At 41.6% G+C, this 14,601-nt stretch overlaps 3 protein-coding genes across 5 annotated transcripts in view; 1 reads left to right on the top strand and 2 right to left on the bottom strand.

The window, feature by feature from the left end:
• The window catches only part of Qless (decaprenyl diphosphate synthase subunit 1 qless), a 43,509-nt gene extending 34,389 nt beyond the window's left edge, over positions 1–9,120 (bottom strand). The window contains exon 1 of the mRNA XM_078176776.1: positions 8,880–9,120. Within this exon, the coding sequence (XP_078032902.1) occupies positions 8,880–9,035 (156 nt within the window). The 5' untranslated portion in view covers positions 9,036–9,120. The remainder of the gene's footprint in view (positions 1–8,879) is intronic.
• Positions 9,121–9,603: 483 nt separating this feature from the next.
• On the top strand, positions 9,604–10,680 carry Mrpl32 (mitochondrial ribosomal protein L32). The gene is made up of 4 exons (XM_078176767.1): positions 9,604–9,722; positions 9,875–10,123; positions 10,211–10,353; positions 10,424–10,680. The coding sequence occupies exons 1-4, from the start codon at positions 9,632–9,634 to the stop codon at positions 10,559–10,561; spliced, it is 621 nt and encodes a 206-aa protein (XP_078032893.1). The 5' UTR covers positions 9,604–9,631; the 3' UTR covers positions 10,562–10,680.
• Positions 10,681–10,801: 121 nt separating this feature from the next.
• Spn-f (C2H2-type zinc binding domain-containing protein spindle-F) lies at positions 10,802–13,184 on the bottom strand. 3 transcript variants are annotated; one of them, XM_078176764.1, is made up of 6 exons: positions 12,695–13,184; positions 12,255–12,515; positions 12,050–12,173; positions 11,753–11,886; positions 11,493–11,682; positions 10,802–11,421 (listed from the first exon to the last, which is right to left on the bottom strand). In XM_078176764.1, exons 2-6 carry the CDS (start codon positions 12,498–12,500, stop codon positions 11,123–11,125), a joined length of 993 nt encoding a protein of 330 aa, XP_078032890.1. In that variant the 5' UTR covers positions 12,501–12,515; positions 12,695–13,184; the 3' UTR covers positions 10,802–11,122. The 3 variants fall into 3 exon arrangements, with proteins under 3 accessions (XP_078032890.1, XP_078032892.1, XP_078032889.1); XM_078176766.1 differs by having other exon boundaries at positions 11,753–11,844; XM_078176763.1 differs by having other exon boundaries at positions 11,753–11,844; positions 11,915–12,173; positions 12,695–13,182.
• Positions 13,185–14,601: the final 1,417 nt, after the last annotated feature.

Raw genomic sequence — 14,601 nt, 5'->3', positions numbered from 1 at the left:
TTAGAAACGTTCCTCTTTCTGAATCCACGATTCCCGCAGCATCTGCGATCGTGTTTTTCGAAAGGAATCGGAAGGAGATTGGACGATTTTATCCAGACGCGTCGGATACGGTAATAATGCATGAAAGAGGATCGATCCTCGGCGGATGGAAGCAAATTCCATAACAGTATTTTGCAACCGTGACGATGCTGCGCGTGTCCGTTTAGTATGCCAGTGTTACGAGCGAGATCTGTCGTTGTCGTTGGCGGCGACGCCATCGGATTCGGAGACGAGCCGCGCTCATTCATGCAAGCTGCGTGTCAATTGACGCACTACGAGCCGCGAATGATTCACCGACGCTCCCTGAATGGAGAATTTATCAGGCATCGATCTCCTTTCGTCGGTAATCCCGATAACGGTAGCCGCGTCGAGGTTTTCGGCTCGCCACGAGGACGGTAGCGTCGCCGAGACGTCGTCGACCTGATTAGGGACGATCTAGCGACTCTTTCGACGATAGATTAAACGAATTAACGCCGCGCGGCTAGTTTGGATGCGACGCGCGTCCGTGCCGGTGTGCGTCTCTCGGAGATCTGTTTTGATATTCCTCGGGTATAGTTGCGGTTCAACACCTGATCAATATGTATGCTATCTATGGATCTGAGTGAAATGAAAATAGGCCTCGTTTTGTCTACCGTATTTCCTTGGTCGGAATGATCGATGGTGATTCGTCGAGCGAGACAACTTCGCCGAGAAAGAGGGAGAGAATGAGAGAGCTTAACAAAGCGCACAGATATTTGCGGCGATCATTCGAGTACTTAACAAAAGTTCGCTGGGAGTGCGACGACGGTCGATGAATTTTTATTGGATCGTTCCTCTACAGAACTTTAGACTAATCGACTGTTTCACAAGTTTGCGGAAACCGCGGATCAACGATTGCTCAATGCTATCATTAAATTTCGATTTTGCCTGCGTAGAACAGAGTGCGGATGATTTAGCGTACGTTAAAAACGCAATATCAAATAAAACGCGTATCGTGGCGCAATTGAAAATTTTTTAGCCGCGAAGCTTTCGTGGAACGGGCCTCGGTCAACACATTCCTCGCGGTTATTTCTTAAAATCCTGCAATCTCTGAAACGAACTACATCGAAGGTAATTGACAAAGAATTCGAGGCTCGGGTAGACGCGAAACAAAAATTGTTCGAACCGTCGGTCCGGCCGCTGGAATGGGAAATTACAGGCGTATCGGGACGTTGACTACGTTCAATTAGCGGATCGAGAAGAATCAGTGCTCTCTAACTCGTATAACCCGCTTTCCTTTATCGGCCAATGAAATTCCGTCAAACAATAAATCCTATGTAGACTTTCGTGGTAACCAGCCGTGTTTCAAAACTCGCGAAAGTCATTTAATTGCTATCTAAGCGCGCTGTATTAATTAGCAAGGAGACGACGGCGCGCCGTGGAATCAATTATCGCAGCCGGGCCGCTAATTGTCCGATCGAATCAGCGAAACCTATGCTAAGAGTCGTTGATCGCAACATAATTGTGACTCGTCAAGATCGCTTGGCTTCGATTAGCGTTTGCATTAATACCGGTTTCTCGCGGGCCGCCCAAGACACAAGGTGTCACGTTCCTCTGCACATCGCGGCCGTTCTCTTCAATTATGTTTAGACCCAAAGGATTGCCTCGAAGCTCGCGTAGCGCGCTGCGCGTCGTGTGCTCGCAGGAAATTACGCGCGGCACTCGACATTCGGCCAGATGTCCTCGCCGGGGTAATTGCCATTACATTTCTACTCGGTTATACCTAGAGCTTCGTTACGGCATCTTCAATGCTCCTATGAAATTGGAGAGATCCTTACACGAGATTACGCGCGCGCGCGCGCGCGCGCAGCTACCATGGAAACCCTGAACACGACTTCCCGCTGCGATTCGCTAGATAACCGATCAAACGATCGAGTGGCGCGTCCGAGTCGTTCGCGTATCGCGCGTCGTCCCAACCTCTTTTTCGTTGCATAAGAATGGGTTTGTTTCGACAGCTCCGACTCAACTTTATCGACGACGGAGTTGCAAGGCTAGCTGTTTTCCTGGAAGGAACAGGAGGCTTATCGAACCCAGTAATACGAAAAATGCTAATACCCTCCGGTTCCTTGGAAGTAACGAAATGATCTACAATTATATCTAACACAAGTCCATCCAATGACTCGAGTTATCGATGACCTCGCCGACGATGCAATATTAAGCTACCTTGTTTTATGCAAACTGCAAATTACCCGCTAATTACATTGTCTTTATCGTCTCCTGTTTAAATTGCCATATTAAGTATATCTACTTATAAATTATTTACATCAGATGTCGTCCCTGTTATGCAAATTCGAGTACCGGTATCGTAGAATAAATTTCATTGTAACTCGCGAGTTGCATTGAAATTTGCAAAATTTCTGAAGATGAGCTACAAAGTGCCTACAGAAAACGGAATGCGAAATGGTCAATTAAAACTGTGTACATATATATAGTTTTAAAAACGATGTTATCATGTAAATGAAACGATTATACTTTGTAAGCAGATGTACAATTCGTTTATTGTCGTGTCGGAATTAACTCTCGAGTTTCGATACGTGTCCGGTAGAAAAATAGGTCGAAGTTAAAATGTGTGCTGGAATGCGACTTAAACGGAGCGACTTCGATGCGTGGAGCAGCGCGCGCTCTCGGCCACCTTCTAGATACTACATTGGAGAACGAGGGATCTAGCTAGATTATTTTATTGAAAAACAAGGGACGCATTGCGCAATTGTATCGTCTATTCGCGCATTCTTTGAATAGTTCTCCCTTTTTGCAGGCAAACAAAAAGCGAAAGGTGTAAAAGGTTCGAAACCGGACAAATCGTCGGTTCTCATTTCCTACTGTTTACCGTTATTGTTACGAGCCACGAGACTTCACGCTTTAAACAACCGTGTTACATAACCGACGGCGTGGAAAATTAATTTTGGCGCAGGCCTTGTGGGCCTAAAAAAATATTAGCTGAACCGAACGAGCTAGCAATCTTTTTAATTTTTATTATGCACCGTTCCAGATGCTCTTGTTACGCTCGCAGAAAACGTTCGTTACCGGCGTCCACGATGATCGTCGAGTGGCTTTTTATGCGAGAAACCCGAAGGACCGGTTGTTTCGCGGCCGAAAGTAGGTTAGAATAGACGATTCATTAAACTAAAAGCCGATAAGCATTAGAGACCAGTCATTTCGTAGAAATTAAGATGTACCGAACGGTAACAACTTATGCTAATTGAACCTGACAGGGACGTTAATTCCTCTGCAATTTGTCGGCAGCTAGTTGCCCGGCGTAGTTATCCAGCGACATTGAAACCTGCGGTAACTTTGGAACAGGACTGTCTCGAGGACTCGCCAATTAACCGTCGTCTGCGTTGGAGAAATCAGGAAGAATGAAAAGATTGAAACAACAGAATCAATCTCGACAGGTGCAACGTGATTCTGTACGTCTTATCCCCAGCGGTATTAGAATTCTGTATTTGATCGGAGGCCTCTTAGGAATCTTAATTACTTCTTCGAAGTCTCTCAAGTTGCCATGAAACGATACCAATATTCAGAGATACCATATTCGCATACACGACGTGGAAACTTCATCGTGCGCGAGCCACGAATACCGGAAACGAGATTAAGAAGAAAAACCTCTCACTTTTCCCAATCGATTGTCATTTGAACGAAACTCTCGGCCGAACTGAACATTTCCATGTTTCATTTCTCGCGAAGTTGCAGCCGAGAAACGCGAAAGAACGTCGCTCGCGCGAAATATGTGTTAGTTGGACACTTTTTCTGTCATCTTGGTCGAGAATCGCGGTTGGAAGGTGCTGATTGAGGCCGGGAAGGGTCAAAGACGAGTTTTTCTCGATCGCTTCCTCAATTTATATAACGCGTGTAACGCAACTTACAGAATTTTTCGCAACGCGCACAGAGACTGAATCATGTTTCCAGAGTTGTTTCCAGAGCTATTTCCTTTCGCCTCGTGTACATACTATACATACGGTGAGTTACCGCGCGCGACAGCTCTATCCGAACTATCAACGCGCGCACAGAAGGCGCACGCACACGGTCGCCCAGCGGACACCCGCGTACATTCTACCGCGCGCATTCGTGACAAAATTCGAAATCTTCCTGCGCAAGAACGAGCCGTGCCGGCGCGACGTTGTAACCATGAAACGCGATCTTCTCGAAGCTAGACCAGCACACTGGTTCGGTAGATTCAATCTCGCAATATTCGTCTGACTTGCGAAACGATCGCCGTGCGCGGTGCACGTCGATCATTTCGTTCGCCACAGGCGGAGACTCCTCGATCGAGCACCTTTACTCTGCCCGTTGCTGGCTTGCTTCTTGCGGCCGACTGTGGGTTTATTAACCCTTTGATAGCGAGAGTCGAAGTCGCTTTAACGTTTCATGAACGCTCCATTCGAATCGTGTGACAGCCAGTTTGGATTATCGCTCGCTCGTGGCGAGTTCGATGCGAGGATCAACGTTCATCTCGCACGTGTGAAAAGAAATTTATGCGTAACGGATTCCTCGATCTTTTTCTTTGCTACAGACCGTTGAAAATCAACGCGGCGTAATAAGCTGATCGCATACTCGTGCCGCTAATTTCAGCGTATCAACGCGTCGCCTATGCTTCTCGCGTAAACGTTCGCACGAAATGAACGGTGAAAATCGGACGAGGGAGACCGGTTCTCCCACAACGAAACTATGTACATACATATGTTGCCTTGTCATTTAGATACTTTGCTACCGTCTAATAGTTGCGTGTTTCAACAGTTCTTTTTTTCCCTCGGTTTTTACACTAATAACTGCGCCACGCCCTCGCAATCGGGAAAAGTAAACGACATTCGATACCGCGCAGACACCTGCGCATGGTCCAGCGGTCGAGGAACTGGCTTTCGACAAAATGTGGATCTCGAAATTGTGAACTTGACGATCGAGGAAAATCGCGGCGGCCCCTGGGATATCGTCGATACCGTTACCAGAGCCGACAAGGTAATTAATGGTAAGAAGTCTCAGTTTGAGTGGCAACTGGCGCACACCGAGTATCGAACCATGAATTCAGTTCACGTCTGCACCGTGTGTCTGAAAAGGATCGTGATTTTCGAGCGATCCGGATCGATAGAAGCAGGTATAGCGAACATTTTTCAAGAGTTCATAGTTCTCCCTTCCTTCGCGAGCGATTTCGGGGCTGAACGGGAATTTGGCTGACTCGTATATGTAACAAATAAGTGAGTTACAAGACTCTGCAAACGCGTCGACGCCTCGTTTTTCGAAGAATAATTACGTAACGTTGAAAAAGTGAAAGCGTTTGGAGAATCTCGCGCCGGCTACCGCTAATTGCAAGCAACAACCCGATGAAGACGCAATATTTTCAAAATGACATAATGTTTACCATTTTCCCGCTAATACTTTCACCATTCCGCCATTGATAGATCGATGCGCGAGGTTCAATAACCAAAACAAGATTGCGCGCGATAATGGAACTGTTTCAAAGCAAGTTGAAAAGTAGAACACGCAGTTGAATCCAGGTCTTTGCGCGTTGCGCAAATCTCTTTAGAAAAACTTCACAGTCTATTAATCATCGAGCAATTCTACCTAGAAATATCAAAATACAGTAGAGACTCCCTTATTGCATTATTCAGATGCGTAGTCGCCTAGTAGAGAACACGATAGAAATTGTTAGATAATAAAATGTTTTTAGTATCGGGATATTGGAGAAATAAATGTTCGAATAAGAGAGTATCTATTGTATCTGCGATCTGTGCACAATAAAAATTAGTCGTGAGATCGCTGCTCCTCGGATACGATGCATGCAGAATGAAATGCTGAAAGGGTGCAAAGGTTGGATGACGTTGCGCAGCGCATAAAAATGACGCACCGCGCGGCCCGTTTAGAGCCAGTCAAAGGTTAGTAAATGTCACGAGCACATGTTTCGTGGTCATTCGCGTGGGGAGTCGAAGGCAATGCCGGATTACCGTCGGCGAAAGCATCCTAGCATCCTATGTAATGCGAATGGCTTGTCCTTGAAAAATAAGTACCCCCAATTATATCGGCCTTGGGTGAACTACGTTCGAAACCGTGAAGAACAAGCGGACGGATGTGGCACTGCAATCACTATCCAAGAACTGTTCCGGCGTTGAACACAGCCTGTCAACGTCAATGTTACATGTGAATGTCCAACGCGTATTACAGTTACTTAGCTGGTGAACTCGATCTGGCAGCGCTCAACCGAGAAAAAAGGCATGCCGAACCACTTATGGTCTCCGTTTACAGCTCGTAATCGCGAGGAACAATATGCGTACGCGGGTGGGTACGTATCGAGTCATCCCGCGAACAATAGGAGCATCCTTTCACATTTTTGGAAGGGGAAACACAGAAACGTAGACGTTGGACCGTGAACAAAATATTGCCTCTATCCGTTTTGGGTGGCCGCTGAAACTCGTTTCTAGGCCAAATCAAGTAGTAAATCTATTTGTTTAGCCGAGTGCAGCTTGACAGGGTGCCTGTCAACGAATTAAACTATATTCGGCGCGATATTTGTGAAACATTTTTCTATATCGAATTTTCAGATCCGCCTCGCTATAAATTGCGCGCGGCTTGAACAAGCCGGGGCGCGCGCGCGCGACGCCTTTATGTTAATCGCCGGGTAGCTCATCGAATGCAGTGCGCAGTAATTTAACAACAATCGTATTGGAAAACTATTCACGCATTCCTATGCGTGCGTACACACGTGGAACGTTCGCGAGAGTGGAATGCCAAAAGCGAATACGCCGTGCGTCAATGAAGGAAATCTCCCTTATCGAGCGCGAGTTATGGCGAGTGACGCTTGCGAAACGGAGCTTGCAAATCCATGGTGTTAATGACCTTATATTTGCATTTACCGGCGACCATGAACGGATTCTTGTTACACGTCGAACGATCGGCTTTATTAGAGTCGTCGTACTCCGTTAGCACTGTGACGCGCCTGTGCCGCCTAAACGATCACGGACAAAATGAAAATACGTGTAGAAAGTTATTTTATCGAAATGTGTGTCACTGAATTTCATTCGAACGACCAATTTTATTAAAGCCCATCGTATGCATAATTCGTTGTTGCAACTTGCGACTTATGCTAATGCGCGTTTCACATTTCACAAGAATCCGATGTGTAAAAACAGTCTGGAAAACTTATAAATTTTTATCATGTGGAAAGTGTAGAAAATTGAGTAGAAAATGACAGGTAGAGAAGATTATACGAACTATCAACAAAGTCTGTTGCGCGTCACGGTGAAAAAAGGAAAATGTTCGATTAATTTTTCGAAAAGCGGTACATTCGAAAGCCACGCGTGTCGAAGAATTTTCGAGCTCGATGGGCCTAGCGTTGAATCTCGATAAAAGGTAATAAGAAGAGTTCGATTCGTAGGAGTAGGTACGTCGGCAAATAGAAGCAGAGATCTCTACTAATGTAAGGCTAAACAAGCCGAGAAAGTCAAGAGCGTGAATTCCGTAGGTTAGCCGTGCTCGAAGAGGGATATCTCACGGGCCAGTTAGCCTACTTACGGGAAGCGGGACATGAAATTCGTCCCGGAGTGTTCGCGACCGGTTCTCGCTCGATTCGATAATATTGACCAGCACGTCGCCGGCGAAACATAGAAAAGGATCTTTCCGTGCGGGCAACGCCTGGCCGCGGTTTACCTAAGACTTACGTAATATGTACGGACGATTAGCTGTCCCCTGTGTGCCGGTTCTCGCATCTTTGATATCCGACCGATCCGATGGACGACGTTTCAAAATCCGGTCTCTCTCTCTCTCTCTCTCCCTTTTTCTCTCTCTTTCTTTCCCCGTGTCACTTTCGAGCAGAGAAAGTCGTGCAATTCACGCGGATGCCCGCGCGAACGATTTATGGAAAACTTTAAGACGCTCGCGGTTGCGGATTAAATTAGAAACTACGAGAATTGCTGTTCCATCGCCATTCCCGATAGGTAATTAATAACAATCCCTGCACTTTCGTTTCCGCGACGCGATTATTTATCGTTTAAACTATGCGTGGCGAAAACGCGTTTGAATTCGGTTCCCACGCATGCGCCCGACGAACGAGCGTCGCTCCTATAGTCAATACAACGATTAAATTCCATTAAAAATAGTATCGTTTTAACTCGCGACGAAAGAAATACGTAAAGAAAAAGTCATCTCGATTTTTCGTATCAGTCGCCGGTGAAAACGGTAAATGTTTTCCGTCAGAGTGACGTTGTTTTACGGAGTTCGTTTGAACTATACGAATTGCAGACGCCCAACTAGGTCGTCTGCTAGGAACAGCTGATAGCTCGACCGGACAAAAACGTGGTTTCACAAATTCTGCACGGAATGTTTTGTATCTGTCAGTCGCGCGCGTGAATTCCTTCAAAAATAGCAAACACGAGGTACTCGTCTGACAAACAATCGTTTGTCTTTCATCGATCTCGAATCGAAAACTTCCCAGTGAAGGAATATGTTTTACCGACACATTTCACGAGACATTATGTAATTTACATAGTTCAGAAAACACGATAGAACACCCTTTCTCGACGATATTCGGGATTGTTGCACAGTCTTGCCACGGGATGACCGTAATAGCTCGTATGACACGTTAAACGAAATCACGTGCATCGACGTAAATCATTTGGTGAGCTCCGAACGGGAGCAGGTTATGTCGGTGTCGACACGCGGATAGCTATCGATATTTCGTAAAGAATGAATGAAATGCAAGGATTCTGTCGGTCTGTCGCGATCTACTGACATCGCGGAAGCGTACAAATAATACACGAAGCTCGCGCCATCGGTCCGCGGTTATCGTTGATAAGATTAATCGCGAGTGGGTAACATCAAAAACGAAATCAACATACCTGACAGCATTGAACTAAAGCGCTGGTCTGCTGCTCGATTCTGGGTCGGGACTTGACACATGTCGTCGAAACTTTCCTCCGTAATTGGGCGAAATGTCCGAACTGGCACAATTTCTCTGCACGAGCACAGAGCCTACTCGACCCTATACACGCCATAGCGAAAACTGTAGTGAGGCAAGTCACACGACTCCTAAAGACTTTCGAGCCGGAGTCGAGTTCCACTGCTCCCCACCGACACTTCAAAATTGATTCCCCACCAAGTTTTCCCTTTCCCTTCCCCACCTGCAAATATACCTGCTTTGCACGACATTAAGCGAATAGGTATTTAGGTATTGTAAATCTTGAATGCCGTCGATCATCGAGTATTTTGATGAAAAAGTCATTAAACTCGGAGAAACATTAAATGAATTGCTTATCAGCGACCTCTTTTCCATTCAAGGCGGAAACATAAATCATTCGGTTCTTATCATGATTTCGGGGTGTCTCGAAACATTACATCGAAGGATTGTATGTTTAAACGATAATTCATAAAAGCTTACATTCTCTAGAACATTGTTTTATTTTTTGATACAATTTCCAATACCAGCGATAAATTTTCTGAAACATTGAATAAATTCGATAACACAAAATATGAAGTATGAGTATCGAAAATACCAACTTAACGATGCATTAGCGCGTAATGAGAATTACCCTTTAACTTGCTGGTACTAATTTCCATCTATTTCACATGCGATTCATGGTCACTTTTAACCATGGCTAGCGGTTTGTTGAGGAGGTTATCTCATGCATTTCAAACGTTTGAACAGGCATTTAATATTATTCTTGGTCGAGGATTTCCACCAGGTAATAGGAACAATCTATTCTTTTCCTGTATTTACTTAGCATTGCGTAACAACGCGTTAAAGATAATGAAACATGAACCCGAAGTTTCCTAACCTCTAACACGGGATCTAAACAGAAACAATTCAAAACAATATTATTTACACTTTGTTTAGGAGGCTTGTGTGCGATCGAGTGCAATAACCTTGTGAATCAAACACAGCCTACTTATTCACCTAGACGATCTTTAAAGGACATTCTTGACGATGCATTTTTGTGGGCTGTACCTAAGAAACGTCGTACGATAGAAAAACGTATGAATAGAAGATATGGTATCCCAGGGCTGCATTGGAAACCACACGTTCCCAAAAAACTTTTGATGTGTAGACGTTGCGGTCATGATTACGAACCGGGCCTACTTTGTGGTAAAACTCATAAGATAATTACAAATATGAACCTATGCTATTATTACTTTAAATTATAGAATAATTATTTTCTGTTAATGTTCACAGGACATTGTTATGAAATAGTGAAGAAGGAAACGGAACTAATGAAAGAAGCTATACAGAATTCTTTGAACTTGGAACCAATTGAAAAAGATGTTCTTGTATTGTACGAGGGGGAAAAAGAACGATTGAAAAATGAATATTGGAAGGTACTCGATTTAATTCTATGTTCAATTGCAATGTATAATTGTCGCAATAATTTCTATTCAAATGTAATAGGCACAGAGAATTGTTGAATTACCCAAAAAGAGACCCGACTGGTTCCATCAGAATTTACTTGAGTCAACAGCGCAAGAACCATCTGATAAAACCGATGTAAAGACTGTAGAACCACCTATAGTTATAAGTAAAGAATAAATTGCATTCTCAAGGTTATGTAAATCAAGGTGAAGATTATATTAAATTGCATTATCAAGGTACTTTTGTTTATGGTCGACGGAATTAGAGAGAAAAAATAAATTCAAAAAATATGTCTATGTTAGAAGTAAAGTATTGACTATCCTTATTTTTGTAATGTAGTATGGTTACTGTCGTAACCTCAGCAATTAACTTCTCCTTCATCATCTTGGCATAAAAAAACAAACAAACATGTCATACTATTAACAATCTTATTGACTATCTGTATAAGAAATTAATTCTTTTTTTCATATTGCATCTTTCTCTATTATGCTTATTCTTTTTTTTCATTAAATCTTAACTAGATCAACAGTTTGCAAAATTCATTAATAAAAACCGTGTCTAGTCCTGATAGAATTAACACATTTGCAAACATATACAATATATACATATATGTATATGTATATGTATGCATATATAATATTTACATTTATCTTTCGTTTTAAAAAATAATCTTTCATGGAATTAGCTAAGAAATTAATTATGTAAGTTTGTTATCGTTATTTGTGTTTTGAATAGCTACTAGTGAACGATTTCGAGACCATCGATAGACACATCTTCGTTAAAATGGCTCAGAACATGCTCGTGAAATTCTTCGAACGGAGTAACTTTCCCGTAAAAGGATCCGCACAACGGACAAATTTTATTGTCTTGTTCAGGACTATCTGCTGAATTAGAACATTTTTCTAAAGGTAGGCTCGAAGTTTGAAGGCTGGTCTGAGTAGCACCATGCTCTTTGAAACTTTCATCAGAGTCAAATTGTGTGCCTGCTTGACACATCTTCTTGCTTGCATTCATGCGACAGTTATTACACATTGCTCCTATAAAATGAATACTTCAACTAGAATTCCTTAAATTTCTTTCCCGTTTTTAAAAGTTATTTCACACATACCTTCTTTCATTTTTTGAAAATATCGCAGTGCTCTCTTTAATTTTGTTTGCTGCGTTAGTAAGGTATTTTTGATTTGTATCAATTTAGTATCATGCTGTTTAAGTATTTCTAAGTCTGTATCAGAATTTTCGGGATAAGTGAAGCCAATTTTTTGTAAGTTCCCCTCAGTACTACTTTGGAGTGCGGCTATCTATCAATTAAATGATAGTTTTAGTCATAGCTCATAAGGTTTATCGCGTTCACGACAAGTTTATATGTACCTCAGTATCCTGTGGTTCCAGGTCGGATTTGTCCAACATAATACTATTGATGAGCTTTAAAGATATTTCTTCTAAACTTTGTTCTCTTTCACCTGAAAATGCATACACATCTCCTAAATAGATGTATTCGTTCTCTGTAATAAATGACCGATAAGTACAAACCATTATCAATAATCAATGGTTGATCATTTTGTTGATTACATTGAGGAACACCGCAAAACTTATAAGATTCATAGTCTGATGGTTTAGCAGCAGAGTGTTGTTTAAGTGTATCAGAAATTTTTGTTAATTCGTTACCTAATGATGTATTTACTCTTGCCAATTTTGTTAATCGTTTCCATAATCTCCGATTTTCTGCTGCTACCATAAAAATCTGGTGATTCAACTGTGACTTTTGCAAGCTCAACTCTTCCACTTTTTCCTATCAATCAAACTTTATCTTAGTATTTCATCTATGGCCACTATAATAGTTGTGTATGAAAAAAATACAAGAAATACAAACTCTCAGGGTATGTACAACAGTTTCCTCATTATTGTGTTTTGCTCTTATGATTGCTGCAGACTCATCTTTACCACATTCGAGTCTCAGACACATATTTTCTTCCTCAACAGTTGCCAGTCTAGTTTTCAACTGCCGACAGCGTTCATTCATAGTTTTTAATGCAACCAGCATCGCATTATGAGAACCAATTTTTTCAACTTCTGGATTTGAGAATCCATTGTTCTCCGATTGTTCCATGTCATTCATAACAGATCAATGTAACTGTAAAAATTATAAACACATTTCTACAATTTATTGCACAGTCAATCTTGTCAAAACATGTTTCTCCTAGTAATTAAGTAAACGCAGTATAAAATTCGCTTAGAATCTTTAAACGAATAATAAATAAACAAAGTTAATAATCACTCAATATTAAATATAGGTTAAGGCCTTGTACATACTGGCAAAACGGAATCGGTCGTATGTTTCAATTCATAACGCCTAAAAATCTTGAACTTTGTATCTAATGGTAATAATGTTATTAATGCTAACGATAAACATCAGCACGACTCAACAATAAATGCATTTGAAGTTATCAATTGGTGAATCCCCTTGTGAGTAATCATCTCGTAACTTGAAAGTAAACAGTTGATAATTATTACTGCATTACTAAACCTTGACTTTCACTTTTTTATTAATTTTCACGTGCAGAAAAAGTTATGGCGATCTCGATTACATATTTATTTTACCGAATTCTGACAGTTGTATTTAAACACTACATATCCCAAAGATAATCAACGTACGTATTATCTTTCACTATATAGGGTGACCAAAAATATTTCACGAATTTTCCTGGAGAAAATTACCGCAATAATAAATGTATACAGGCTGTATCAAATGATTGTAACTCCGGGAAATGAGGGATTCCTGAGGCCATTTGGAGCAATTTTTCTTAAATGAAAATGCAATCCGCGGCTTTGTTTACGAGTTATTAACGAAAACCAGTAACCAATGAGACACGAGCGCGCGAATTTTCGACGTGCTGCTGCGAGGTGTAGCCAGTGAGCTGAACTCTGCTTCGCTCCGGGGCACGACGGACTGAAGAGGCTACCTTCAGACTCTGATTCACGTTCGAAATAATGAACAAGGAGTGAATTCTCTGAATTTTTTATTAATTTGAAAAATCTCAGAAATATTATGAATAAGAAACTCATTAATTTAGATGTAAATTCTCGTGTAAATTCTTGCTCGACTAGATAGCCCATTAACCTCAAATAACGTGTGAAAAAAGGCACAGTTTTTATAGTGTTTAAAGTTCGATTATCATTTTTTTATCTAATGGAAAGTTATCAATAGAATAGCGTTTATTATAAACCGATTCGGTCGTACGTTATATCGTAAATGTTGGCAAGAATTATTTGTTGTATTAAATCTGAATTTAGCGCCATTCTTCGTAGCGGCAGACACTCGAACTACTAGATTATCCTTTTTTACCATGTCAAATAAGATGGTGGCGCCATCCATGATGGAATGCCAGAAACTTCTCACTCGATCGTTCTAGATGGTTTCACCATGAACTTCAAATGGTAAATCATGACCGGTTCGGTAATAATCATTTCCAGTTGCAATAAATATTTGGCAATCAGACATTTTGAAGTTGAATAAATCCAGGACATTCTCCTGAACATTCTTGTATCTTCAGATTTTATACATACGTTTTCTACATTTACGTCCGAAGCTTTCTTTCTTCTAAAATATATAGATATTGTATAACTACATTTATACTGTTGTAAAAATACTGTTTCAAAGATAGACAAATTAATTGAAATTCTTACGCTATATTAAATATTTCACGAGACTTCTGTCACTGTTCTTCACACACTTAATATTCAAAATATTCTGTTTATTACGTAGAATGGGACAAGCCTCCAAAATGTTTCGTTTCTGGATATTTCAAAGACGTATGAACATTTTTATGACGCACCGACTTTTGTTCCTAAAGCACGTATATTTGTGCAAACATTGTGAACGAATGCCAGGTATGTAATTTCCGTTTGTTTGTCCACTGTCAATAGTCCATCAGCGTGTGGCTAAGGTCTGCGAGATTTGAATATCTCGCAAAGCCGACACATGCAAGAAGAATCCGAAGAAAATAGGGAAGAATACGTTTCCGGTGGAAAACGAGTGGACAAGATAAAATGGATTCTTACGTGAGAGACCTATTAATAAATTATTAATTGGAACGAAAACAAAATAATAGCCTACGGCCTGTATCGAAATTGCCTTCGCGCGATTTGCATTCGTGGAGCATCGTTGAATATGCAAATCATCGCGTATTTGCAAAAAGAAAATCGTCTGACGGAACAAT

The sequence above is a fragment of the Augochlora pura genome, chromosome 3 (genome assembly GCF_028453695.1).
Source record: "Augochlora pura isolate Apur16 chromosome 3, APUR_v2.2.1, whole genome shotgun sequence".
In the NCBI taxonomy this organism is placed as follows: domain Eukaryota; kingdom Metazoa; phylum Arthropoda; class Insecta; order Hymenoptera; family Halictidae; genus Augochlora; species Augochlora pura.
This window is presented reverse-complemented; position numbering and strand designations above follow the sequence as displayed.